This window comes from Ochotona curzoniae, unplaced genomic scaffold (assembly GCF_017591425.1).
Source record: "Ochotona curzoniae isolate NIBS_2020 unplaced genomic scaffold, NIBS_Ocur_1.0 contig_883, whole genome shotgun sequence".
Taxonomy (NCBI): Eukaryota; Metazoa; Chordata; class Mammalia; order Lagomorpha; family Ochotonidae; genus Ochotona; species Ochotona curzoniae.
Window position 1 is genome coordinate 26161291 of NW_024466599.1, and position 25930 is coordinate 26187220.

Genomic DNA, 25930 nt, shown 5'->3' on the forward strand with positions numbered 1-25930 from the left:
CCCTCGGACGCGCGCTTCAGGTGAGGCTGGCTCGTGGCGCGCTGTGCGCGTGAGCCTGGGGCGCCTCTGGGGGGCGACAGGAGTGCTTTTGGGGGGCTGTGCGGGGCGGGCGTTTCCCCGTTAGGGCTCTGCGGTCCGGAAGTCCCTAGTTGCGGTTCGCAGGAAGGAACGCGGTGTTTCCGGTCCTTGGGCGACCTTGGCCCGACAGCCCGCGCTGTCGAGTGCGACCTGCGGGGCCGGGGAGCGCAGCGGTCAGCCGGGAGGTGGGTGGGAGCCAGGGCAGGATGCGGGGCGGCTTGGTGGGTTCCTGAGCGCAGGTTCCTGGAAAGCCAGGGCCGTGCTGCGTTCTCCGCGTCGGGCCTGTGGAGGCCTGGCTGTGAGCAGTCCCACCCGTGGCCTGCAGGAGCCAGAGCCGTGCAGGTCACCTCCGCGCGAGAGGGCCACCGTGGCGCGCAGGCTCAGTTGGCTCCCTTCCCCACCCTGCACCTGCTGGGGACCACCCCAGCCTGTATGTCCACAGGAGGCCGGCTGTCAGAGCGCCCCCTGAAGTCAGCCCCCCACTGTTCGGCCCGTCCTATGTGGAGAAATCGGGCTTTGGTGGCTTCATTCCACAGCTCCCACAGTTGAATTTGTTGTGGACTCGTGGGTCCCTGATGGTTTTTACCAGGTGGGCCTTCCCAGTTGTTAGGAACACATGCCTGAACCTCAGGGACTTGGAGTGTGAAACATATTTACCTATAAACGTAGATCTATATGTGTCATGTTAGGGAAGGTAAATGCTATGTTATACAGTATACTTTTGAGCTTTTGTTCTTAAAAAATTTTTTTTGTGGGGCTCTGCACTATGGCTTAATTGGCTGATTCTCCCCTTGTAAATATTGGGATCCCATGTGGTCACTGGTCAGCATCCCGGTGGCTCTGCTTCCCATGCAGCTCCCTGCTTGTGGCCTGGGAAAGCAGTGGAGGTTGGCCCAAAGCCTTGGGACCCTGCACCCACATGGGAGACTGGAAGGAGGCTCCAGACTTCTGGCTTTGGGTGGGCTCAGCTTTGGCCGTTGTGACCACTTGGGGAGTGAACCATATGGTGAAAGATCTTTCCTTAGTAAATCTGCTCTCAAATAAAGGAAGATGATAATTTACTTGAAAGGTAGAGTAGCAGATCTTCCACAAATACCTGGGACGGCTGTGCTGGCCTGGGGCCGGGCCAGATTTAGCTGTCCTGGTCTCCTGTGTGAGTGGCCCGAGGGGCCCAGCTACTTGGGCCATCTGAACCACACTCTGATATGGAAGGCTGGCAGGGTTGTTAAAAAAGCAGTGGTTTAACCTACGGTGCCACAGCATCTGCCCCGACCTTTATTTGCTTGAACACTCAGATTTTTTTTCTCTCTCAAGAAAACCAAGATTTTACTTGAATTACTTAGTGGGGAGCTTTCTGCGAAGAGAATGTATTGTACAAGGTTTCCCTCCCCACCTGTTCACTTATCTCTTGGTTATGAGCAAGCTCTTTGTAAATGTCTGCCCTTCTTTTAGGAACAGTGAAGATTTCACTTGTTAGCTTTATCAAAATGAGAAAAGTGGGGCTTGGGGGGAAAGGAACACTTGGTAATTTGCGGAGAATCCTACACAAGGATTGTGTGTGTGTGTTTTAAAGATTGATTTATTTTGTATTGGAAAGTCCAATACACAGAGAAGAAAGATCTTCCATCTGCTAGGTCACTCCCTAAGTGGCTGTAATGGCTGCAGCTAAACCGATCTGAAGCCAAGAGCTAGGAGCTTCTCCCAGGTCTCCCATGTGCGTGCAGGGTCCCAAGGCTTTGAGCCATGTTCAGCTGCTTTCCCAGACCACAGGGAGTGAGCTAGACAGGAAGTGGAGCAGCTGGGATATGAACTGGCACCCATATGGGATCCTGGTGCATGCAAGGGCAGGACTCTGGCCACTAGGCTACTGTGCCGGGCCAGAGGATTGGGTTTAATTGGCCTTCTTGGGCATGAAAAAGAGGCAGAATTGAAGAGCAGTCCACCAGCACTGCAGAGTGCTGGAGAATGGACTACTTCTTGACAGAATAGAGGATGGCTTGATACAGAACACACAGGATGAAACTGTGGTGGTCCTCTGAGTCCACTGAGCTACTAAGATCAGAGCAGAAACGTGGAGATCTTTGTGTAAAGGAAGAGTAATATGTTTTTATTGTTACATAGCTTTTCCCTCCCTCTAGCTTTAAATTAGAAAAGTGTAAAGACTCAAAGTACTTGTAAAGGTTGATGTGAACAGTAGAGCAAGAGAGAGTGACAGAAAAGAAATCGGCCTTCCATCTGTTGGTTCAGTTCCCGAACGGACACATTAGGACTAAGGTGGGCTGAAACCAGGAACTACGAACTCCATCTGGGTCCCCTGTGTGGGTGACAGGGAGGCAATTGCTTAAGCCATCGCCTGCTGCATTTGGAGGCTCAGCCTCTGGAACTTGAAATCTGACGAGGCCCAGATGCATCCCAAGGGGAGGAGGCTTAGCGTGCTGTGCCACATCATCTGCTCCCAAATGCATTTTCTTGGTTAGCAAAAGAAGAGAATCAGGAAGTCGTGAGGCTTCATGGAGTCATTGTCTAATCAGCTCCCCACTCGTGAAATCCGTAAGTTATCTGGGGTACCACCCCCTCTATTTCCCGAGTCAGAGTTTGGAGGCTGGGGCCCAGGAATACAATTTATTTATTATTTTTTTTTTAGCAATACAATTAAAAAAAATTTTAAATGCATTTAAAAAAAGGAACCCAGAGAACTTCCATTACTGGTTCATCCTCAAATGGCCACGAATGCTGGGGCTTTCTCGTGGTGGCTTCCCACATGGGTGGCAGGGTTCTAAGTACACAAGCCATCCTCCCCTGCTTCTTGGGATTAGCAAGAAGTGGACTGGAAGAAGAGTAGTCAGGACATGTACTGGTACTCAAATAAAGTATCAATGTCACAACAGCAAGTTAACTCACAATGTTAGTCCCAAGATGTGATCTTTTAAACCTCTTGGGTGGTACAATTGCCGGTCTAAACAACCTGGAATAGCAGCTCCTGAGGAACAATAGGTTATTTTGTGACTCAACTTTGTATTCTCAGCATCCAGTTACTTGGGACCAATGTAAAACAGGTATTTAGTAACCTAGGTGACAGTTGAAACTGGAAGCGAATTAGTTACTTTTACAGAGGTGACAATGGAAGGTTAAGTATGCTGATTCAAGTTTATGCCTATTTATTAAATTTAGGATGGCCCGCACTATGGAACCACTGGCAAAGAAGATCTTTAAAGGAGTTTTAGTAGCTGAACTGATGGGTGTTTTTGGAGCATATTTTCTGTTTTCAAAGATGAACACAAGCCAAGGTAATGATAATTCAGAAACTAGTGTTTTTAAGCAGTTTATTTAATTCACTTTAGGTGTTAAATGGCAGTGCTCTTTTTGGAGAAACTGCCTTCTTCAGGTTCAGTGTATTCTTTATTTTTTAAATGGCTCAAAGGGGAAGCCAGGTCTTATTTTGGACAATCACTGTTACTTCTCCCTGAAGTTTCACAGCTCTGGAGGTTCACCAATAGGGAAGGCGGAGTAGCTTTGTCCTGGCTTACTCTGGGCGCACAGGTCAGGGAAGCTTAGCCCGCCCGGTAGGCAGCATTGTTTAGGAAGAGACGGCCCTGCTGGATTCTCCCAGGAACAGTTTTCTCTGGCAGGCTCTAGTAGTCTTTCTCTGCATCAATAGTGCTTAAAAAAAAAAAGCCTTTCCCATGCTGCTACAGAAAGTACTTTTTAATTGTGTGGATGGAAATTGTGTTATAGACCTTCACTTCTTAGATTAAGGAATGCTGCTTTTTTCTTTTCCTAAAACAGAAGTTTGTCATTTGTTTTCCTTATTAGTATTTCACTGAAACACTGTTAAGAGGGTGTTAATGGGTGTCGATATATTTTTAAACTCTTAAGTAGGATATAAAGAACATATTGCAGCAGTACGTAAATGCTAAGTTTGGGATCAATTTTAAAAACGCAGGGTCTTATATCTAATGCCTTCTCAAGGTAAAATGGTATAAAAACATAAAGCTACATAAGAGAACTATGTGTTGACACTGAAATTTTGCTTAGCTATCATTTATAAATAATTACATAAGGTATATGCATTTTTAGAAAGTTTAAATAGCTATAAGGCAGCTTTAACTTGAGTGCAACTGAAATGCTATGAAAGCTCCAGTTCGTGGATTAGCAGAAAGCCTGTACACTTCCATTATTTTATTATCATATACACCCTAAAATGATAACTGGCTCTGTTTAAATTTCTATATGTATCTGATTTCAAGATTTTTTTTTATGCCATCAGATTTCAGGAAAGCAATGAGCAAGAAATTTCCCTTCATCTTGGAAGGTATGCTTTTCGTTTTAAACAAGTTACAGAACAACATTTTTGGGTCATCTGTAGGAGTGATTTTACTTTTTGACACATCAGTGTCCAACAATGCTATTCATCACTGTGTTCCTTCTAGAATACAAAATAGAGCAAATCGTCACCCAGCAGTATTCAGAGGACAGCAGCGTTAGCTAGCGGGCCAGAATGTCCTGGCAGTAAGGCTAGACTTTGGAATGAGGTGTAACTCGGTGGAAATGAAGCTGAAGCAGGGCCGAGGCTTCACCCCAGGTTGGCTAACTTCTCGGAGCTGTGTTTTTCTCCCCACCAAGTACTTAATCCCTATCTTCAAGGAACTGTTGTAAGGAATGAACAAGTGACATTGTGTGTGTCGCGTATTGTAACATTTAGTACTGCTCATTCCCATGATTAATGAAAATACTAGTTAGCACCCATGAAATATGTAATTCCACCCTCATTATGTAGCAATGTGGGGAAAAATGATTTTCCCCAATCATAGTCTTTGTAAATGACTTTTTATATGACTTTGTAAATGACAGCTGTTTTATTTATAGTTTATTACAAATCAGTTGAACAGTCTGGAATGTATGGGATCAGAGAACAAGATCAAGAAACATGGTGTAACAGCAAAAACTAGGAGTGGAGTAAGTAGAATTTTAATTCATAATAAATAACTCATTTCCTTTGCTTTTTCGTTTTTTGAGTGAATTTCAGCTTTTTCTTTTTGAAATGTTTTTTCTTCCTGAGGATGCTTTTCACGTCTCTGTTGTGCAGCCAGTTGTCACGTTCGGCCTCCCATTTCAGCTGCTTGAGACCTTAGGGAAGAGAAGACCCGTGAGCCCCCGCGGTGTGGACTCGACTCCCAGACAGCAACCTGTGGTCTGCGTGGCTGCAGTGTCCCGCCCTCCGTGCAGATCCACTGCTGGCAGCTCTCCAACTTTACTGTCAAAGGCTAATGTTTTACCAATAAAAGACTAAGGAAGGGAAAGGAACAAATGGCTTAAAGATTTTCTTTCCCTGGAACACTTTCACTTGTGAAATAAAATCAACATCGGGATCAAATTACCTTTAGCATATAGTTACACAGCAAACACACACACACACACATTAACATATATACATGCATTTACACACACATATGTATATTAAAAGCAGATCTCTGTAAAAAAAAAAAATTGTGCCTGGTATTCTTTGCTGTGGTCTAAATATTTCTTAAAGCAATCCCTTCCACGTTGTAAGGCACCATTAAAATGATCCTCCAAAAGTATTTATCTCCTAGTTCTAACTGAAGGCAATTACAAAAAATTCAAGTTACTTACTTGCATTATCTTTGTTAGCCATGGCATTCAAGCCAATGTTATCAAACTTTGATCCCATATTTTCATCCAACAAATGGCCAAACTTAAAAATAAAACAAAAAACCAAAGTTTATTGGAAAGCTCACAATTTAGAATAGCTAAATACACTGCTTTAGTTTATTAGCCCTACCTCTTCAGCAGATACAAATAGGCTGGCGTCATTGGCATTTCTCTTCTTTTTCTTTCTTGGTCCTAAAAAAAAGTATGTATTATTGAAACATAAATGTAATGATTTTAGAGAAATATAAATCTTAACATATTTGACTAAAACAATCATAATTATTTTCAAGCACTATAGGGTAGCTCGCACTGAAAAATTACACTACATTGGATTTAAAAAAAAAAACCAATGTAGTAAAACATATGATAACTAGTACTGCTGCCCTTTAGACTTGGCTGCTATTCAAAATATACCCTTAGGAGAGATACCATGGTATCAAGCAAGATTAAAACTGGAAAGTTGACGTGGATGGGTTTTAGAATATTTTAGTCAAATAAAAACTTTGACTCAGAGGGCTTATTCTTTGGTCTGAGAATATTGGGTTGGTGCTGTGGCATACTGGTTAAAGCTATCACCCACAAGACCAGCATCCGCATATGGTGTGCTCCAGCTGCTCCACGTCTGACCCAGCTCCCTCCGAATGTGCCTGGGAAGCCAGCAAAAGGCAGCCCACGTCTTTAGTCCCCAGGACTCGTGAGGGAGCTCCTGGCTCCTGGCTCCAGAATGGCCCCGCTTTAGCTGTCATGGCTATTTGGGGAGTGAACCAGTGGAAGATCTCCTCTTACTCTGCCTTTCAAATAAAAGAGGCAATTCTTAAAACCGAAAAAGATGATTAGAAGTATGTTTACCATGTTATAAATGAAGTTTTGTTTATATTACCGAAAATAAAGACGTTTTCATACAACAAGGTCACTTTGTTTGGGACATATAAACTTCTCAAAGTAAGAAAAGGAGTAAAACGTTTTTAAATAGTTAATTCAAATCACATCACTAGAAATACTGCTCTTTTAATCATTCTCTCAGTGTCAAAGATTACTTACCAGTTCCATCTTTAACATCAATGTTTAGGGCCCAATGCGGTAGCTTAATGCTTAAAGCCCTCGCCTTACACATGCTAGGATCCCATATGAGCACTGGTTCTAATCCCAGCCACCCAGTTTCCTATCCAGCTCCCTGCTTGTGGCCTGGGAAAACAGTCAAGGGCGGCCCAAAGCCTTGGGACCCTGTACCTGCGTGGGAGACCCGGAAGAGCTCCTGGCTCTTGGCTTTGGATTGGTGCAGCTCTGGCCATTGTGGCTGCTGGAGGAGGGGTTGAATCAATGGATGGAAGATCTTGCTCTGTCTCTCCTCTCTGTGTAGCTGACTTTTCAATAAAACTAAAATATCTTTTTTTTTTAAAATCAATGTCTCTAGCACTAGTAGAAACACTTTAAAGATTCATTCACTGAGTGGCAGTGTGATAAATGGGAAAAGACAAAGATCTTCATCTGCTGACTGACTCACAAAAAGCCACAGTGACTGAAGCGGGGTCGGGGCCAGAAGCCTGGCAATCTTTTGCAGCTGGGACTTGAACTGGTCCTGTGATATGGGACACTGGCACTAAATGTTACAGTCTAGTTAACTATACCACATCACTTGGTTCACTCCCCAAATAGCTGGGGTGGCTGGAGCTCAGCCAGTGTCAAGCCAGGAGACAGGAGCCTCTTCTGGGTCTCCCCAGTGGGTGCAGGGACCCAGACACAGGCCATTATCAGCAGACTTACATCCAGAACTGGTGCCTGTGTGGGATACCGGTGCTGCAGGCAGCAGCTTTACATATGAAGACACAACACCGCCGGATCGACTTTTGGTATCCACACTTTGTGAAGCACTTCATTGTGATTTTTAACTAGGTGAAATGTTATCTAGGAATTGGAAAATACCCTTGGCACAATTCTGTACTGCTTTGTTCAGGCCTGTAGAGTATGAATGATATCTAAATATAGCAAGCAAAGCAGCAGTGTTTACTTGGCCCCGCCTCCCCTAATGTCAATCACTAAATCTACTTAGAATTTGCCTTTGGTTGTTTTTTTCAGTTCTGTTAGGCATCCTTCAACCTGCAGCCAAAATTGTTACTGAGATTTGAAATTCAGAACAAGTTCCTTACAATTCAAAACCAAGTCACTGGAACAGCATCTTATTTAGCAATGGCCTCAGCAGAGCCCAAGATGAAGCACTTCTATTCTATGTGAGTGATAATTAGGGCAACTGCCTTCTTTGAGCATATGCTGCTACTGAAATGTGATCTTAGATCACTCAAACAACGGAAATTTGTAAGCTAAATGTTAAATACACATCAGTTTAAATCATCTATTACAACACATTGCCAGCAAGTTAATTCACAGAACTGAAACAAATTTTGTAGGCGTCTCAGGCCATTATCCCCACATAAATTAAAAATATTTTAAAATGCTTTAACTTTGAAAATCTTTTTTCTTTATCAATATTTACCAGTAAGCAGAAGTCACACATGAGAAAAAAGCAAACAGTGTTTTCTATGTTTTTATCAAAACCTTAATTTAAGATTTATTTATTTTTAAGTCATATATCCGGAGAGCAGAGACTCATGGATTCACTCCTCAACTGGCTGCAACAGCCGAAACTGTACCAATAGGAAGTCAGGAGCGCGGAGCCTCTTCCAGGTCTCCCACACGGGTGCAGGGTCTCAAAGCTTTGGGCGATCCTCAACTGCTTCCCCAGGCCACAAGCAGGGAGCTGGATGAGAAGTGGGGCTGCCGGGATTAGAAGCAGCGCCCATATGGGATCCTGGCGTGTACAAACAGAGGACTTATGGCGCCAATTTAGCCACCTAGGCTACCATGTTGGGCCCCAAAACCTTAAGGTAAGCAATGTTAGAGAACTGACAGAAAGGATTCATATCTTTTATATTACTGAGATCAGATTTGTTTTATCATGGCAGCAAAACTACATGCCATAGAAAAGGAAAATGAAATTTAAAAAAGCACAGATTTTTACAAGGGTCAAATGCAAAATATAATTGAGAAAAGGAAAAAGATAATAAGTGTCTGGAAAACTCAGTGCTTACATTTAGTTCACTGGTTTCAACATGAAGAGAAAGACTTGGAGATTTAAATCTGAGAACTTAAGAAGAGAAAGTAACTGAAGGTGTGTGAGTTTAACACACTAAAAAATACAATGTAAAAACAACTGCCCTGTGCCCTCAGGGCCAGCCCTGTATCACAGCTGGCATCCCATGGGCACTGATGTGGGTCGTGGCTGCTCCCCTTTGCACACTCCTCCCTGCTACCGCACTGGGGAGCAAAGGAAGATGGCCCAACTGCTTGTTCCTTTACCCGTGTGGAAGACCTGGAAGAAGCTCCTGGCTCCCGCCGCTGGCCTGGTCTAGTCCTGTCTGGCAGGGACTAGGAGAGCGAACCAGTGCATGGAATATGTATCTTTCTGAATGTCTCTCTGCCTTTGAAATACATATATATATTTTTAAAAGATACACATTTTCTTACCTTGAAATGAGCCAGTAAAATCGAAGTCATCTGCACTTTTTCTCTTGCTTCTCTTGGTACTGATTTCTTCAAGATCTGTTACCCCAAAAATTTATGATTGAGAAGTTAAAAAATAGTATGATTAAGAAAGTAATTCCAAGAGATACGCTGGAATCCGCAATCCAGGGGGCAAGGCACTGTACTGCTGTTCCACTAACACAGGCTTGGATGACAGAGATCAAGACTAGGAATAACTGGCATGGTGGCATGTTTTGTGCAAGTATTTTTACTAGTATTTTTTCATCAATGAGACCAAGTATAAAACTCCTTCCAACCAGAATCTGTATGCTTAAGAATGAGCAGCAGGCTGCAGCACCGACGAGGGTGCGCACTGGGGCCTGTGCAAGAACACAGAGATCAGACAGCAGCCCCCAGTGACAACTGGTGATTTCTGCTCATTTATAATATGACAAAAGCATTCATCTATGTTACTGTTTATTAACGAGAATCAGTATTATTCTACATAACAGCTCAATTGGTATTATACAGCAAAGCCAAATGTTGATTAAAATCAAAGTCTAAAACTCAAAATTCACCTGATCAACCAAACCATGCATAAGTTTCTAATGAGAAGGACAGGGGTTCTTTTTAAATTTTTACTTGATATGTGAATATCAATTTGAATACAGGGCTCTATTTTAAAAAAGCTTCAGATTGTGGATGAAAGGAAGATGAAATTTCTGTTATTAAAAAAAAAAAGACAATCCTTACCTGGAACACCCTCGTTTTCATCGTCTGACACATCCATGAATGTTCCCCCGTCTTCATCAAGTTCAGCAAATTCTTCCTCCATACTTCCTAAAGAAACTTCGTCATCATCCAGGTTATCAAGTTCATCATCACTGTCCTCGGACTCTTCATCTTCCAGATTATCCTTAGCTCTTTTAGATTTTTTTTTCATATTGCTGAGGAAAATGAACAAAACAAAACCAAGCTTGTAAAAGGAGGTGGTGCTTTTCAGAGTATATTTTAGGGACTGAGTAGTTAAATGACTTAAATGGAGCCAGATGGACCACTTGGAAAATACACCTATGTGTATGAATGATAAATGTTCAAAATGAATGTGCTGTGGCTACTCCCAAACTTCTTGAATACTTCCCCCCGCTCCTCAAACAGTCTGTGCTGTGATGTTCTGGAGGAAGAGATTATGGGAGCTACTAGGAAGAGAAATGAGAAGAACAAAGGAAAGTGCTTTACCTAGCAAAATCAAGATCGTCCTTTCCAGGCGTAAAACAATTATCATCTTCAAATGTGTCTGCCAGAGAGTAACATACAAACTATATCAGACATAACAAACAACAAGGTGGACACGTCACATCTGAATCAATTACTGTTACACAAAATGGTGATTTGTTTATGATGAATAAACACCACAATGATATAGCTGTGACTTGTGGGGGTGTCTTATTAATGTATGCAAATCTGAAATGCTGTGCGGAAATCCCTAAACCAAGGAGGATTCCAGTTCCTTTCAGCTTTTACAGTTCTTTGTGGAACAAGACAAATATCCGGCAAAATTATATTCAGTGATTATTGCTCTTTTACCCCATTTAAACTGATCTCTAGTAGGTATGATCCAATGTATATTAACAATGAAATCATGTAAGCCTTTCCAATTTTTCTTCCTACTAAGATTTGATTAAAATCTCTAGCTCAGTGGATTGTGAAGATAAAAAGGAATAAACAACTATTGTTATCAACAGTATAAGGAAATTACTGTACAAAGCTTATTAACATATTCATATTTTTCTGGAGCAAATGTGGATGAATCACTACATACCAGAAAATATTTAATCCTCCATTGTGATTGGCATGATATTCCTTGTTATCTGATTCTTAAAAACTAAGCTCACATGCCATAAAATGAAATGCAATGAAAACAAACAAACAAACAAAACCCCCAAAAAACTAGGCTTGCTTCTACTTTCCATGTTCTATTAACAAATGGTAATACGGTATCTTACAAATCAAAGTCAATACAAATTAATTACCAATCATTTTTTCAAATTCTTCATCATCCACATCTTCTATACTTTCCTCATCTGCACTTCGTTTCTGTTTCTCTTTGATAGTAGCAAATTTTTTATAATACCTAAAATAAAACATGTAAAACTGAAATTCTTACTGTAAGTCTCATGTTAGTGTAATCTTTTTTTTTGTTAAAGATTTATATATTTTTATGGGAAAGACAGATCAGATTTACAGAAGAGAGAGAAAGATCTTCCTTCCTCTGGTTCATTCCCCAAATGGCCACAACAGGCAGAGCTGAGCCGACCCGAAGCCAGGAGCTTCTTTGGGTCTCCCATGCAGGTCTTCCTGGTCTCTCCTTTGGGCTGTCTTCCACCACCTTCCCAGGCCATAAGCAGGGAGCTGGATAGGAAGTGGAGCAGCCAGAACATGAAATGGGGCTGACATGGGATCTGGTGTGTGCAAGGTGAAGACATATCTGTTGAGCCATCTTAATGGGCCCACAAACTGGATCTTTCTTAAAAACCACCTCATCTTATTTAAAATACCGCAGTTTAAAGGTTGCTTTAGCTTGCAGATGAATCATTTGTGACTCTTATGGCCTCAAATCACAATATTTGATCATTAGCCATATTCTTGCATTATGCTATAATAAAAATTAATATTTACAAATGAAAGCATGTATTTAACGTTATTCCCACTAAATTTTTTAGAAAAGCAAATCAAATCAAACCTATTTAGTCAATTAACTCAATAAGAGATTTCTACTACATGGCATCAGTAATAACAGATTTAGGACTGATTTCTAAGGGACCGGTGTTGTAGCCTAATGAGTAATGCTACCACCTGCATTGCCAGCATCCCATTGGGGCCCTGGTTTGGGTCCTGGTTGCTCTTTCAATCCAGCTCCCAGCTTAATGGCCTGGGAACAGCATCAAAAGATGCTGTTTGGGCTTCTCCAACATGTGGGAGACCCAGATGAGGCTCCTGGCTTCTTGTGGCCATCAGGGAAATCAATCAGCAGATGGAAGATCTTTCTGTCCCTCTCTTTCAAATAATCTTATCTATATATAAAATCCTGAAGTATAACAAAAACTCAAAGATCAAATCCCAGATGCATCAAGCAAAATTTATGTAAAAACAAATGCCCCAATTTATGTTCACTAAGTAACTGACTTATAAATTTCCTTCACAAAAATGGGTATTTTGATATTCTCTAGTCTTAAATATGCTAACATTTATGAAGCATTTTAACAAAGTAAACAATTTGAATTTTTAAAAAACAATTTGAATACATCTCCAAATGGAACTATATTACCTGTGGAAAAACACTTCATCCACAGGTATCTGGCTTTCTTCTTTTGCAAGGAACTCCTTACTGTTGACTGGAGAAAGATAAAAACAATTTATTCCAATCACCTCTATGTTACTTAGGTGCCTAAGATTACACATGGCATATCTGCAGTCCTGAGCTGAAGTCTGGCCAGAAGCAGGCTATGGTGTGAAGCAGAGCTGCCCGAACAGCGTGTGCTGCAGACTCAGCGTTCTAAAGCAGCCAGTGGTTAACAGCAAGCAGTAAGCAGGCCCCACTGGTCAAAGCAACAGAGCTTCACAGTTTGCTAAATAATCAGTTCTTGTCTTGAATTGTCCTTTTGGTTTCCACCATCCAAGTGTTACACTCACCGGCAAGGTTGCGAATATCATTTATAACATGTTTCCTTTTTGGCTGCATCACAACACTGTCTGTGTTTTCTAAAATGCAAAGTCATGACAGTGTAAGATAAAGCAAGTTATATGCACATATTGTTTAATATGTTTTTAATAGTGAAAACCAAATAAGTAAATAGAAACATACCTTTGCCTTTATGTGGTTTTGGGTTTCGGTACACAAATCGATCCAAGAATCTGATTAGTGTGAAATCCTGCAGTGGATCCCCTGAATATTGAATATAATCCCCCTGAAAAGCAGTTGAGGGAGCGGTTTAAGAATTTAGCTCAAAGGCACAAGTACACAAGAAAAGTACTTCATATATCCTTCTAATGCACATTCCATTTGAAAAAATGAAGCTGACACACACATATCTATCCTAGGGTACACTGTTGATATTATGGATAGGTAGCTAGTAATGTAGATCATCCAACCACCGCCCAGAAATGAAACCCTGAAAGCAGAGGGCCACCCTTCCTGGAAAAGAGCCAGAATGAGTACCTGCTGTGACTTCCTTGCTTCTTGTCTACTGAGCAATGTACTCACCTGAAGAATGGTTTTTGCAAAAAGGGATACAGACGGATGAAAATGTTCAGATAGCTAAAAAGAAAAAATGTGAACAGTGTCAGTATTTCTAAGGTCAATTTTTGTTATAATTTAAGAGAACTGAAACAACTGAAATTTAAATCAAGGATATCAAGAGCTTTTATTTAAAGGAGCTTTGCAAATTGAACCCTTATTTTACAACAAATAGTTTTAACTATTTAATAGTTCATTTAAAACTGTGATAAATCCATTTTGTTCTAATATAAATGTTTACGAAGAACAACTCAGCGGCAATACAGCAAGAAGAGTAGCATTATTTTAGTGTTATAAATCCCTTTAATGCCTGGCTTTCTAGAAGGGAGTTGAGTGTTCTGCTGCTTCTGTATACTGTTATGTTAACTGGAACACAAGATGAAAGTCTGTCTTACAAAGATGAAGTTGGAAAAAGGAAGATTATTACAAGTAAATAATTGTAGATCACAGTATTGATGAGTGATGGTTTGGAATCTGAAACCATATTCAGTCAGGTTTGTGTACTAGTCATGTATTCGTGCTTTAAAAAACACTGATTATGTAGTCCCAGTTATTCATGTGTTTCACTTTACATCGTCATAAAGATCACACTGTTAGAATCAACAGTGATTTAACTGGCAACATGTCGGGGAGCAGTTCAGTTCAAGGTAGCGGTTATGAAATTTCTAAATTTTAAATATCTGCTTGAAACCTTATCACTGCAAAAACAAACAAAAACAAAACAAAGCAACAACAAACCAAACCAAAAAGCAGTGTCAGTTATTTTGCTTGAAGCAACAGGTTTAATTTGTTAATTTTCAAAAATACATCTTCCAAGTATCCAGGCCTGAACAACTGGTGTCTGTCTTTGGTGAGAAAGCAACCACTAGCTTGCCACCACCCAATTCCGTTTTCCTGGGCAGGAGAGAGCCTTCACCTGTAGGTGCTCACAGCAGTGTGTCACTCATCCTTGCTATCCGTGCACATGGGACACTGAAAAGATGTACTTTAACATCAAGAGGATAAAATCAGTAATTCTTCCTGTTTCATCACTCAGGTGAGACCCACTTTAAAAACAAAAGAAAGCTGCACGTTTGTGCCTATAAACAGTATAGTGCAGCTTGGCGCTGCGGTCAACAGTGACAGAGGCGATGGCACCTTGGCAGGATCAGGAATGTAGGCAGCTCAAGCGTGTCAGAGACCTCTGCATACATGGCTGTACAGAAAAACACTCTCTGGTTTTGTAAAAGAGATCTCTTATATAAAAGTCCTAAGGAATATGAATTCTACCTATGCCTTTAAAAAGTAACTTTATTTGTAAAGAAATTCTGTCATAGAATATCTTGAGAAGTCTATCGAATGCATCAAAGCCAAACTGATTGATCTGAGCTGTTACATACAATAATTACCTACAAGAGCAATACTTATACACCGTATACAACATCCTCATTTAACATGTGCATAAGTTAAAGATTATCTATGACATGAACACCTCACAAGGAATCCTCCCCAAATGTGCAAATTTAATGTTTAACTCCTACATTTATCATTTATAAAAAAAATGAATACTTCAAGGCATTAATTCATGATGGCAAAAATGTACATGTAAACCAATTAAAAGATAACATAAAATTATTTTACCTTTTTGAGTTCCCAAAGATTTGTATTTTCAGCTCCACAGAACAAAGGATTTCTACTAAATGGGTCATATGTATTTAATTGTTTGCCACCTATAAACAAAAATTGGTATTTCTTCAATGGTTCATTCTTAGCCATTCAAGACATCATTAAAAATCACTATTACTGTTTTCAGATAAATGTCTTCAACATTCTCAGGCATCCTTTGAGAATTCATCCTGAATTGAAGCTAGCTGTCGTTTAAGAATTAACCAGGCAGGCCCAGCACCGTGGCCCAGTGGCTAAAGTCCTCGCCTTGAACGCGCTGGGATCCCATATAGGCGCTGGTTCTAATCCCAGCAGCTCCACTTCCCATCCAGCTCCCTGCCTATGACCCGGGAAAGCAGTGGAGGAAGGCCCAAAGCTTTGGGACCCTGTACCCGTGTGAGAGACATGGAGGAAGTTCCTGGCTCCTGTCTTCGGATCGGCATAGCATTGGCCGTTGTGCTCACTTGGGGAGTGAATCTTCCTCTCTGTCTCTCCTCTTCTCTGTATATCTGACTTTCCAATAAATAAATAAATCTTTAAAAAAAAAAAAATTAACCAGGCAAGATGTCGATCCCAAGTACTGCACAAACCCCCTCCAAAACTTCTCCCTTAGCAGCTGTAACAAAAGGCACTCATTTCTGAGCCACAGGGATCATCAATATTAACATAGAAATAACTGAAGCTGGACGAGGCTGAGTTTTTGTTTTTTTTTTTAAAGATTTATTTTTATTATTTTTTCATTGGAAAGGCGGATATACAGAGAGGAGAGACAGAGAGAAAGATCTTCCGTCCGATGATTCACTCCCCAAGTGAGCGCAACGGGCCGATACTATGCCGATCCGAAGCCAGGAGCCTCTTCCGGGTCTCCCACGTGGGTGCAGGTTCCCAAAGCTTTGGGCCGTCCTCGACTGGTTTCCCAGGCCACAGGCAGGGAGCTGGAAGGGAAGCGGGGCTGCCGGGATTAGAACCGGCGCCCATATGGGATCCCGGGCGTGCAAGGCGAGGACCTTTAACCACTTGCGCCACCGCGCCGGGCCCGAGGCTGTTTTGAGTGCTCCACATATCTGTCACCCATGCACGTATGCCCCTATATGTATGTGTATAAAGATTCTCACTTGGAACAGATTATATAATACTTTTACGTTTTTTGAAAGCTTAAGATAAGATTCTGAAGCACATTATGAACTGTCTACCGCACGACGCATATGTCAGCCCTTCCTAACGATTATCCAGGGTATCCAGTGAATTCTTCCCAAAGTTTCCTGGTTGCTAACAGACTCTTCTTTTGTACTTCACATACTTAAACTTGGAGATGAAATGGATCTGTCTGTACCACATTTCTTGATTCCCAAGACTGGCCTGGTGTTCTTTCTGGCGTCATATGAACAGGCTGTATTTCTAAGGCTTCTTTGGGCTCTAAAGTTGACATGAATCACAAAATACAAGCAAATACTTTTGCTTATACATCAAACTTTGAAATATACTATATTTGGATGTCTTTAGGTGTTCCATGTTTGAGGTCTTACATGTAGATATAAATAATAAGAACCTAAATTAGTTCAAGGTACAAATTTTACTAAAAATTTGTGTATGTCACCTGAAGTTCTGCTGACAAAGCTATCGAATAACTCCCTAAATTAAAATTTTCCGTCAGGGGCTGATTTCGTGGTGCAGCAGGCAGAGCCAGTGTTTGTGATGCTGGCATCCCTTCTGGGTGCTGTTTGTTCCAGCTGCTCCACCTGCCAGCCAGCTCCCTACTGACGGTCTGGGAAAACAGCAGAGGATGACCCAGTATTCGGGCCCCTGCTAGCCCTGTGGGAGCACCGGCCCAGTGCTGCTGTTGTAGCCACCTTGGGGGTAAGCCAGCAGGTGGAAGATCTCATTCTCCTTTTCTGTTCCTATAACTCTTACAAAAATAAATAAATCTCTAAAGTCTTTTGGATCACGAGAGCTCTCATTTTTAAGAAAGCAATCCTGATTTCTAAAATGGGAGTTTTAATTTCCATGAAGAGCAAAGAAACAAATTCACTGGTAGAACTATTCAAAAAGGATAATTTAAAGACTTGAGAAAACTCACCTTTCAAGTTGTCCAAGTGCACCCAGGAAGCAGCTGCTGGTTTGCTGGGCTCTGCGTCACTTCCATTGGCAGCTTCCTCTGGCTCACCTGTCTCCACTGTTTCTGTTTTTCTGTCTGCATCAGTGAATTTTTCAATGTCATCTTCATCTCCTATGTCAACAAAGTTTTCTTCATCATCAGACGCCTAACAGAAAACGTTTTAACAAATCTATGTTAAGCACTTGCAAGCTGCAATACAGTTTAAATTCAGTTTCGTTTTGGAGAGCTTCAGAGATCCGTTTATTACAGTTTTGGTGAACATCAAGGTTCACATTCTTATTTCTAAACCTAAGAGTTAGCTTATAGGAACTACTTCATATTTTATAACTGAGGAAACAGACTTAAGAGAACTGCCGCTCTGTTCTATAACTGCAGTGCAGTTCACTGTCGTCAGACGGGTCGAGCACGGTGTCCCACCTAGGAAGACCGCAGCCCTGGTGCTACAATCCAAGCCTGTGCTACTCCAGAACCCATACTATGCTCACTGAAGAAAAACCAAAACCAAGCAGTGTATTTCAGCAATTATAAAACATACCAGATGATCATCTAGTTGACTTCTTAAACCTGGTTTTACTTTGAGGATTTCAGACACAAGATATAAAGCTCCACATATGAATGGTGGCATTTGTGTACATGTAATTTGAAGCAATCTCTTTACAAAAGCTTTCACCCGGCGTAACATGATGTCAGCTTTTAGAGATTTGTAGACAAGGTTAAGAAACATAGCTTGCTTGGAGCACAGCCTCAACCCCGGATCCAACATCTTCCTGTAAGACAAAATCAAGATCAAATGTTTATTTCTGAAATGTCTTTAGAACCAGAAGTTACTCCAAAGTTCATCTTAGTTAGCAATAATTTTCCTGCTTGCTTTATAAAGAACGATTATTTCCAGCTTAGAGGTAAAAAAGGAAGTCAACAGGTGACCAAAACAAAATGACTGATGCTGGTCTGCTTGATGGTGATGGTGGGGGGGCGGTATTAAGAAGTGCTGGCTGCATGGCTTCTTTCCTCTCTACCAAGTGGAATGCCATTTTGTAAACCCACAGGCACAAACCTAATGGTCTAATTTAACACAGTGTGTTGGCAGGAAGCTGGACTGGACGTGGAACCTGAGCTGTTACTAAGACATGTGGTGTCACTGCAAGCTACAGCTTAACCTACTTCACCAGGGGTCCAAACAGTTGTGTCATTTTCTGCTGCTTTTCCCGGGCCATTAGCAGGTAGCTGGATTGGAAATGGAAAGACCAGGACAAGAACTGGTGTGCATATGGGATGCTGACACTGCAGTTGGCGGCTCTGCTATGTCACCATGCTGGCCCCACTATTCAATCTTTGATATTTTCTCTCTTCACATTTAAATTCTCTAACCATTTTGCAACTCATTTTTTTTTATATATAACAAATCCCACAGCACATTAGTGGAAACATTTTGAGAATTTAGGTAGGAGTCTATCTTTTGACAGAAGTCATTTCTAAAGTTTTTTATAAATCAAATTGCACACCAAATCATGTAAACTTATTAAAGCCAAGAGCCATTGCTTTTTAAAGAAGGCTCAACAGTTCTGCAGGGAAATCCATGTGTGAGAGCTCTTAGCAGTGGACATAATAGCTTCCTCTTCCTCAGAGATGTCAGACTGTGCGTTAACGAGACTGATGTTAAATGGATATGGTAATGATGTTTGCTAGATTTCAAGCAGCTTCAAAATTAGAAGCTCCCAAGACTCTTAAAAGTTAAAAAAGAAAAAAAAAATCAAACAAGAGCTCCCAAACCTCTGTATATTCCATTCTGGAACTTTTCCCGACTTAAAAAATATCAAGTATCTACTACAAAAAAACCTGTGGACTCCTAGAAGCTGCGGGGAAGCTTCTGAGACTTTTCAGTGCACCAGTCGTCATGTCACGAGCTCCCAAGCCAGTCGGCCTGGATCTGGTCCTAGTCTCTCAGTAGGTCTATCCTGCACAATCACTGCGCTAGAGAGCTGCTGAGATGCACTAGAGAGCTGCTGAGGCGTAGAGCAGCTTATGCAGCCTCTGCTGTTTCAGGCACTGTTAAGCACATTACACAGGAAGATTACACGGGTTCACAAACACACTAACTCATCAATCTCCATTTTAGTCACAACTTTGTCATCTCCTAAATGCATTATCTTAGACAATTTTCCTAATTACTGAAGAGATAGGCGTTTTTCTCCCTGTTTTACAAACATACAGAAGCATAATAAAATGGGATTAATTATATCTATGAAGTTTTTTTTAAATAATTTATTTGAAAGTCAGAGATACAGATCTCCCATCTGCAGGTTCATTTCTCAAATGGTTGCAAGCAGCCAGAGCTGGGCCAGATCAAAGCTAGAAGCCAAGTGCCACTGCTGCTCTCCCTGGTGTTAGCAGAAAGCTGGATTAGAAGTGGAGCAGCTGGACTGGCACCGGAGCACTGGACTCAACTGACCCCCATATGAGATGCTGGTGCTGTGGGTGGTGGTTCAGCTGGTAGGCTTCCACTAATAGGGTTTTAATGAAGATTAAGCAATCCGTTGAAAGCTATACAGCCGACTAATGGCTAGGACTCAAACTAAATTAAGTCCAAGACACTAACAACCACTCTGTATTTTCTCACACCAAAGGTAAATAAAAGTATACAAGTGAATTACAAGGTAATATCAATTCTTTTTTTTTTTTTTTAAAGATTTATTTTTATTATTTTTTTTTATTGGAAAGGCGGATATACAGAGAGGAGAGACAGAGAGGAAGATCTTCCGTCCGATGATTCACTCCCCAAGTGAGCGCAACGGGCCGATACTATGCCGGTCCGAAGCCAGGAGCCTCTTCTGGGTCTCCCACGCGGGTGCAGGTTCCCAAAGCCTTGGGCCGTCCTCGACTGCTTTCCCAGGCCACAGGCAGGGAGCTGGAAGGGAAGCGGGGCTGCCGGGATTAGAACCGGCGCCCATATGGGATCCCGGGCGTGCAAGGCGAGGACCTTTAACCACTTGCGCCACCGCGCCGGGCCCGGTAATATCAATTCTTGAAAAAATTGGTTTCATTGTTGATTTCATAGTTCTCAAGGATTTGCTCATTGCTTAAAAGCATCTTGGGGCCGGGGCCCTGCACAGCAGGCTAAGTCTCCAGCATGGCACCTGCATCCCCTCCGGTTAATGGTTCAAGTCCTTGGGGCTCCTCTCCCTATACAGCTCTCAGCTCATGGTCTGGAACGGCAGTGCAGGAGGGCCCAAGTCTGGCACCAACATGGGACATGCCAAAACGCTCTTGGCTCCTGGCTTTAGACCAGCTCAGCTCCAGTCATTGTGGCCACTTGAGGAGAGAACCAGCAGACAGATCTCTCATTGTCTCTCTGCAATTCTGCCTTCAAATAAAAATAAATATTAATAAAAAAACCACATCTCAATGGTTGAGCCATAGGACAGTTGGAAAGTTCAGCAAGCAAAATCTTAAACTCAGGGAAAGAAAAAAAAGTGAAGACTCCTCTAAAACTCCACATGTGGCATGGAGGCCTCTAACAGTGCTTGCTGAGTCAATCACTAAACGGCAATGTGAATGAGCACAGGGAGGAGATACAGAACTGAGGATAGACACTTCATTTATACCTGCACAGCTCTTCTACTTGACATCCCAAAAGATTGAAAATAAACAGAGTAAGTAAGAAGATGGGCATGGCGCAGTGGCCTACAGGCTAAAGTCCTCGCCTTGAACGTGCCAGGATCTCATATGATCGCTGGTTCTAAACCCGGCAGCCCCGCTTCCCATCCAGCTCTCTGCTTATGGCCTGGGTAGGCAGTCAAGGGTGGCCCAAAGCCTTATGACCCTGCACCCATGTGGGAGACCCGGAAGAGCTCCTGGCTTCAGATCAGCATGGTACTGGCCATTGTGCTCACTTGGGGAGTGAATCATTGGACGGAAGAGCTTCCTCTCTGTCTCTCCTTCTCTCTGTAATCTGACTTTGCAATAAAAATAAATAAATTATTATTATTTTTTTAAAGATTTATTTATTTATTGGAAAGTCAGATATACAGAGAGGAGGAGAGACAGAGAGAAAGATCTTCCATCTGATGATTCACTCCCCAAGTGAGCGTGACGGCCAATGCTATGCCGATCCGAATCAGGAGCCAGGAACTTCCTCCATGTCTCACACATGGGTGCAGAGTCCCAAGGCTTTGGGCCGTCCTGGACTGCTTTCCCAGGCCACAAGCAGGGAGCTGGATGGGAAGTGGAGCTGCTGGGATTAGAACCAGTGCCCATATGGGATCCCAGTGCGTTCAAGGTGAGGATTTTAGCCCCTAGGCCACAGTGCCGGGCCCAATGAATAAATTGTTAAAAAACAAATAAATAGAGTAATAAATTAACCTTCAATATTAGGTGGCAGGACTTGGATGTTTTTTGGTATTGCATCAACTTCTCAAACTAGAAAACGTACAATGCATTCAAACCATCTAACACAGTTTGTGCTTACCAAGGAAACAAAGATCAAGTTACTTATTTGAGGTTAATGAGTAGCAGGCTGCTCCTGAGGGTCTAACATGCAGCCGTCAAGCTCTCTCAGGCCCTGCAGAAGGTTACTGCATGCACTCTATTCGTTCCTGTCCCACTCACCTGTACAACGCTGTGTAGTATCGATCTGATATTGTCTGCTGCGAATTCATCACCTGGAAAAGCAGCATTAAGGCCTGCACACTGGTACTGAAGTTCACAACATGCAGCACCTTAAACAACGTGTCCACCTGCTCCCTCACTTTGTCATCGTCAGCCTGAGCATAAGGGTATGCCCTGTTCACTCCTGTTAACAGGGCACTAAGCATTTTTGAGTCAATATCCTTTTTCTTTACGCAAGTCCGAAAAAAACAAAAATAAATAGTTATTAACTTGTTAGCCAGAGCACATTCTTCATGGGAGAGGGCCATTTGATTTAAAAAACAAACTGCGTAATACTGAGCTTTGGAACTGATGTTTGAGCGAAACAGAAGTCTTTCTACTTCACCACACACAACTCCTTTCATGTTCGGGTGTTGAGACAGTAATGTCTCCAACAGATGGGATGCTTTTGTGGCGATCTTGTTCTGCGGATCTCCCAGTTTATTTACCACCTGCACCAGAAGCGCCTTTTCTTCCTCTGGCTTATTACAAAGGAGCTCATGGGCTGCTAGAAGGGCTCGAGTTTTTGTGGCTACTAAGGAATCGTGACCTAAAGTTTCCAAGACCTGCACAAATTCAGCTACTAAGTGTTTCAGCTGATGCTCAAAATACCACAAGATCAGTCTCCTATCTCTGGAGTCCCTGTTGCCGCTGGAGAGCATTTCTAGTTGGCTGAAAGGATGCTGGCTGAAAATCCGTAGCTTCCGATTGTCCGGCAAGAGGTCTGTAATGAGCAGCTCTTTGAACGTATCCAAGGCCATAAGGCACTGCTGTTTGCTCCCCTTCTTTTTCACAAGGTTCACTAGCGTTTCCACAAACTCGAGTGTATGCACAGCATCCTCCTGAATAAGGAGGATCATGGCTGCCATTCTGTCCCCCAGGGTCCCCGAGGACACGATTACCTTCATCCAGGTGGAAGAGCCTCCCTTCTGGCTGTTGCTTTTACTTCTGAATAAGCCGACTTCATGCTCATACAGCTTCTGAGCCAGCACTCTGTATTTGGAAACAAGGTCCCGGGGCTGGGGTTCCAAAGAGTATTCACTGCTATACTCCAAGTCATACCACTTGCCTTCAGGCTTAAGCAGCAGTGTCTGTCTCTCGGAAAACTCAAAGATGTCCTGTTGTTTATCTTTCTTTACTTTTGGTGTGGTACTTTTGTTCTCAACAGAATTTTCTGCCTGCTTCTTATTACTTTTCACCTTACTGATGGCCGTTTTTTCACTAGCCGTCACGTTGTGCTTTTTGGGATCAACCTTAGAGACTTCTGCTTTCTTTTTGCTGGTGCTTTGTTTTTCAGCTGCCGCATCTTCTTCGAGCACAGTTTGTGCATACTTGGGGAAACTGAGACTTTGGATAAATGCTTCCAGTTCACCCTGCTGGAGGTCGTCAATTGCTCCTTTTTTGCCTCCATCCACCACTTCTTCATTTTCATCCAAAGCAGCCAGCATAAGGTAATCTTGCTGTTAAAAAAAAAAACATAAAAGTTTAAGATATATTTTTTTAAAAATCCAGTAATTTCTTTAAATCAGTGAGACTGAATCATTATGGCAATACTTTGGCTCCTATGCTACTCCACACACTTCACAGATAAAAAAAAATGTAAGTATGAAAAGAAAAGCACAAAACAGTGGGAGAAACTCCCAATAGCTAACCCGAGCATTTCAGCACAGGGAAAGCATTCTCAAACTTGACATCAGGGCCCACAAAGGAAAAGCTCACCAAGCTCAGCATTTTCTTGCACACAAAAGGTACAGAAAAAAATCAAAAGATAAATAACTGGAAAAAAAAAATACTAGCAACTTCTATTAAATTGGGCTTAATACTATAAAATGAAAGTTCCTAGACATCAATAAGAAAATGACAAAGGTGAGTGTTACGATGCAGCATAAAGCAGCTGCTTGAGGCGTCTGCATCCCATCCTGGATTGGCGGGGATCAAATCTGTCTCTTACTTCGATCCCACTTCCTGCCAATGATCCTGGGAGGAACACATGACAGCCCAAGTGTTCGGGGCCCTGCCACTCCCGTGAGAGGCCTAGATTCAGTGCCTAGCTCAAGTCTGGCTGAACCGTGGCTATTGTGGGCAACCAGAGAATTGAGGCAACAGGTGCAACATCTGTCTCTTTCCACTTACCACTCTCTTTCAAATAAATAACAATAAACAATGAAATGACAACTCAGTGGGAAAATATGCAAAAGAGATAAACAGAGTGTAGAAAAAAAATAACTCAATAAAAGCATGAAAAAACTCTCATTATCCAAATTAAAAAACAATGTTGTATAAAAATTAGGAGGATGTGAGAGAAAAAGGTGCTCTTTAAAAAATTTATTTTTATTGAAAAGTCAGATATATAGAGAGGAAGAGAGACAGAGATCTTTTATCCAATGATTCACTCCCCAAGTGACCACAACAGCTGGAGCTGAGCCTATATGAAGCCAGAAGCCAGGAGCTTCTTCTGGGTCTCCTGCGCGGGTGCAGGGTCCCAAAGCTTTGAGCCGTCCTCAACTGCTTTTGCAGGCCACAAGCAGGGAGCTGGATGGGAAGCGGGGCTGCTGGGATTAGAACCAGCGCCCATATGGAATACTAGTGTGCAAGGCTAGGCTTTTAGCCAGTAGGCTACTGTGCCGGGCCCAGAGGGTACTTTCATACATGAATGAGTGTAACCTGGCACAATCTGCAAGGGGGGCAGCCTGCCAACTTAATCCTGTTACAAAGCATGTATTTCCTTGACCCAGTGGTTCCATTCCTACAAATTTAGTCCACTCCTATCCCAAGAAATGTGGGGGAAATATGTTTATTTACCACCACCATAACTTAAAATAATAAAAGACTGGCAGCAACCTAAAATCCACAATGCATGTCTTGTTAGATAAATTAAGGCAAACACAATGACTGATACGGCCATAAAACCAACGATAAAGAACCGTATACTGGAGAAGAAGGATATCTAAGAAAAAGGCATGCAAAACATATGGGTAAGTATACTACGGTACTGCTTATATAAAAGACTACAAATGTTAAATGTGCATTTCCTTGGGCAGATATAGATTTTTAGATGTAGGCGTTTCCCTGAAAGGAAGCTGCATGCCCATACCGCATAACTCTTCCCTAATCTTTGGAAGTTTATTTCCTGTCTTTACGTCAGCTACTCCACACTAATATATAAGCTATGTACAGAGCACACTGTGTAAGTTACATTTCTCCTACATTAAGTTCCCTTTCCCCACAACAAGAGTATTTAAGAGAAAAGCCAAATCTTGTCAGGTATTTGTTTAAAATCTTCAGATTCTCATCAAGTTTGGAGCGCCTCCAACCCCGTCCTTTCACTTAAACTGTCACGTCCTCTCTCCCCACCCTCCCGCGTTTCACTTTCCTCCACAGCGCTGTCTTTAAAAGCTTACTGTTTTAATGACGACGTGCATTTAGCAACAGGGCACCGGACCAGCAGTGGGCAGGTGCCCCTAAGCCATGAGAAGAGGGCTGAGCGTGCCTGGGTCGTAGTAAACACGCTCGCCACGAGGTCGGGACGGAGGGGGAGCCCATGCCCTCCCACCAGAGGCGGTGATGGATTCTTACCCCCTCTGGAAAGTGGGAGCAGGGAGTAAAAGGCAAACCCGAGGGTTTCCACCCGCACAGGGCAGTGGAGAGAAGTTCCGGAACCCAACAGGTGCCCTGCGAGGCCGGGTTGGTCCAGAATCTGCACCCCGCGTCCCTCACCTTGGTGCCTCCGAGTCGCAACACTTCCTCCAGGGAGAACCCATTCTCGGCGTCGCCGCTGTCATCCTCGTCCTCCTCGTCCGGATCTCCTTCTGCCTCCTCCCGAGGCCAGGGTCGCTTGGCATGAAACTCCAAACGCGCCTTGGGAGCCGCCATGACCAAGCGCTGCTCAACACGCTGCAGCCGCAGCTACCTTCCGCCTATCCCGTGACGTACTTCCGGCAGGGGCGTGTTCTCTTCCGGAA

The 25930-nt window shown here is 42.5% G+C and overlaps 2 protein-coding genes across 9 annotated transcripts; one reads left to right on the top strand and one right to left on the bottom strand.

Moving 5' to 3' along the window:
- On the top strand, positions 1–5702 carry CEBPZOS (CEBPZ opposite strand). Of its 8 annotated transcripts, none has more exons than XM_040993084.1 (5): positions 220–263; positions 3250–3365; positions 4346–4390; positions 4945–5029; positions 5165–5553. In XM_040993084.1, the coding sequence occupies exons 2-4, from the start codon at positions 3251–3253 to the stop codon at positions 5025–5027; spliced, it is 243 nt and encodes an 80-aa protein (XP_040849018.1). In that variant the 5' UTR covers positions 220–263; position 3250; the 3' UTR covers positions 5028–5029; positions 5165–5553. The 8 variants fall into 8 exon arrangements, with proteins under 8 accessions (XP_040849016.1, XP_040849018.1, XP_040849015.1 ...); XM_040993081.1 differs by having other exon boundaries at positions 240–263; positions 5138–5561; XM_040993079.1 differs by lacking the exon at positions 220–263 and adding an exon at positions 509–667 and having other exon boundaries at positions 4945–5034; positions 5138–5702.
- CEBPZ (CCAAT enhancer binding protein zeta) lies at positions 4931–25900 on the bottom strand. Its single transcript, XM_040993076.1, has 16 exons — positions 25686–25900; positions 21930–23428; positions 17860–18091; positions 17286–17469; positions 15185–15273; positions 13532–13585; positions 13133–13235; positions 12961–13029; positions 12596–12662; positions 11301–11401; positions 10507–10564; positions 10021–10214; positions 9271–9345; positions 5879–5940; positions 5710–5791; positions 4931–5205 (listed from the first exon to the last, which is right to left on the bottom strand). Exons 1-16 carry the CDS (start codon positions 25839–25841, stop codon positions 5066–5068), a joined length of 3165 nt encoding a protein of 1054 aa, XP_040849010.1. The 5' UTR covers positions 25842–25900; the 3' UTR covers positions 4931–5065.
- Between the last annotated feature and the right edge of the window lie 30 nt (positions 25901–25930).

Bases quoted from the DNA above. Each gene is read 5' to 3' on its own strand.
- CEBPZ (XM_040993076.1), bottom strand. From the start codon at position 25,841: ATGGCGGCTCCCAAGGCGCGTTTGGAGTTTCATGCCAAGCGACCCTGG. The intron at 13,236-13,531 runs GTGAGTACATTG...ACTGCTTTTCAG, and splicing joins TTGCAAAAACCATTCTTCAG to GGGGATTATATTCAATATTC. The intron at 10,215-10,506 runs GTAAAGCACTTT...CATTTTCCTCAG, and splicing joins GACGATCTTGATTTTGCTAG to CAATATGAAAAAAAAATCTA.
- CEBPZOS (XM_040993079.1), top strand. The intron at 3,366-4,345 runs GTAATGATAATT...TTATGCCATCAG, and splicing joins AAAGATGAACACAAGCCAAG to ATTTCAGGAAAGCAATGAGC. The intron at 4,391-4,944 runs GTATGCTTTTCG...TTTTATTTATAG, and splicing joins ATTTCCCTTCATCTTGGAAG to TTTATTACAAATCAGTTGAA.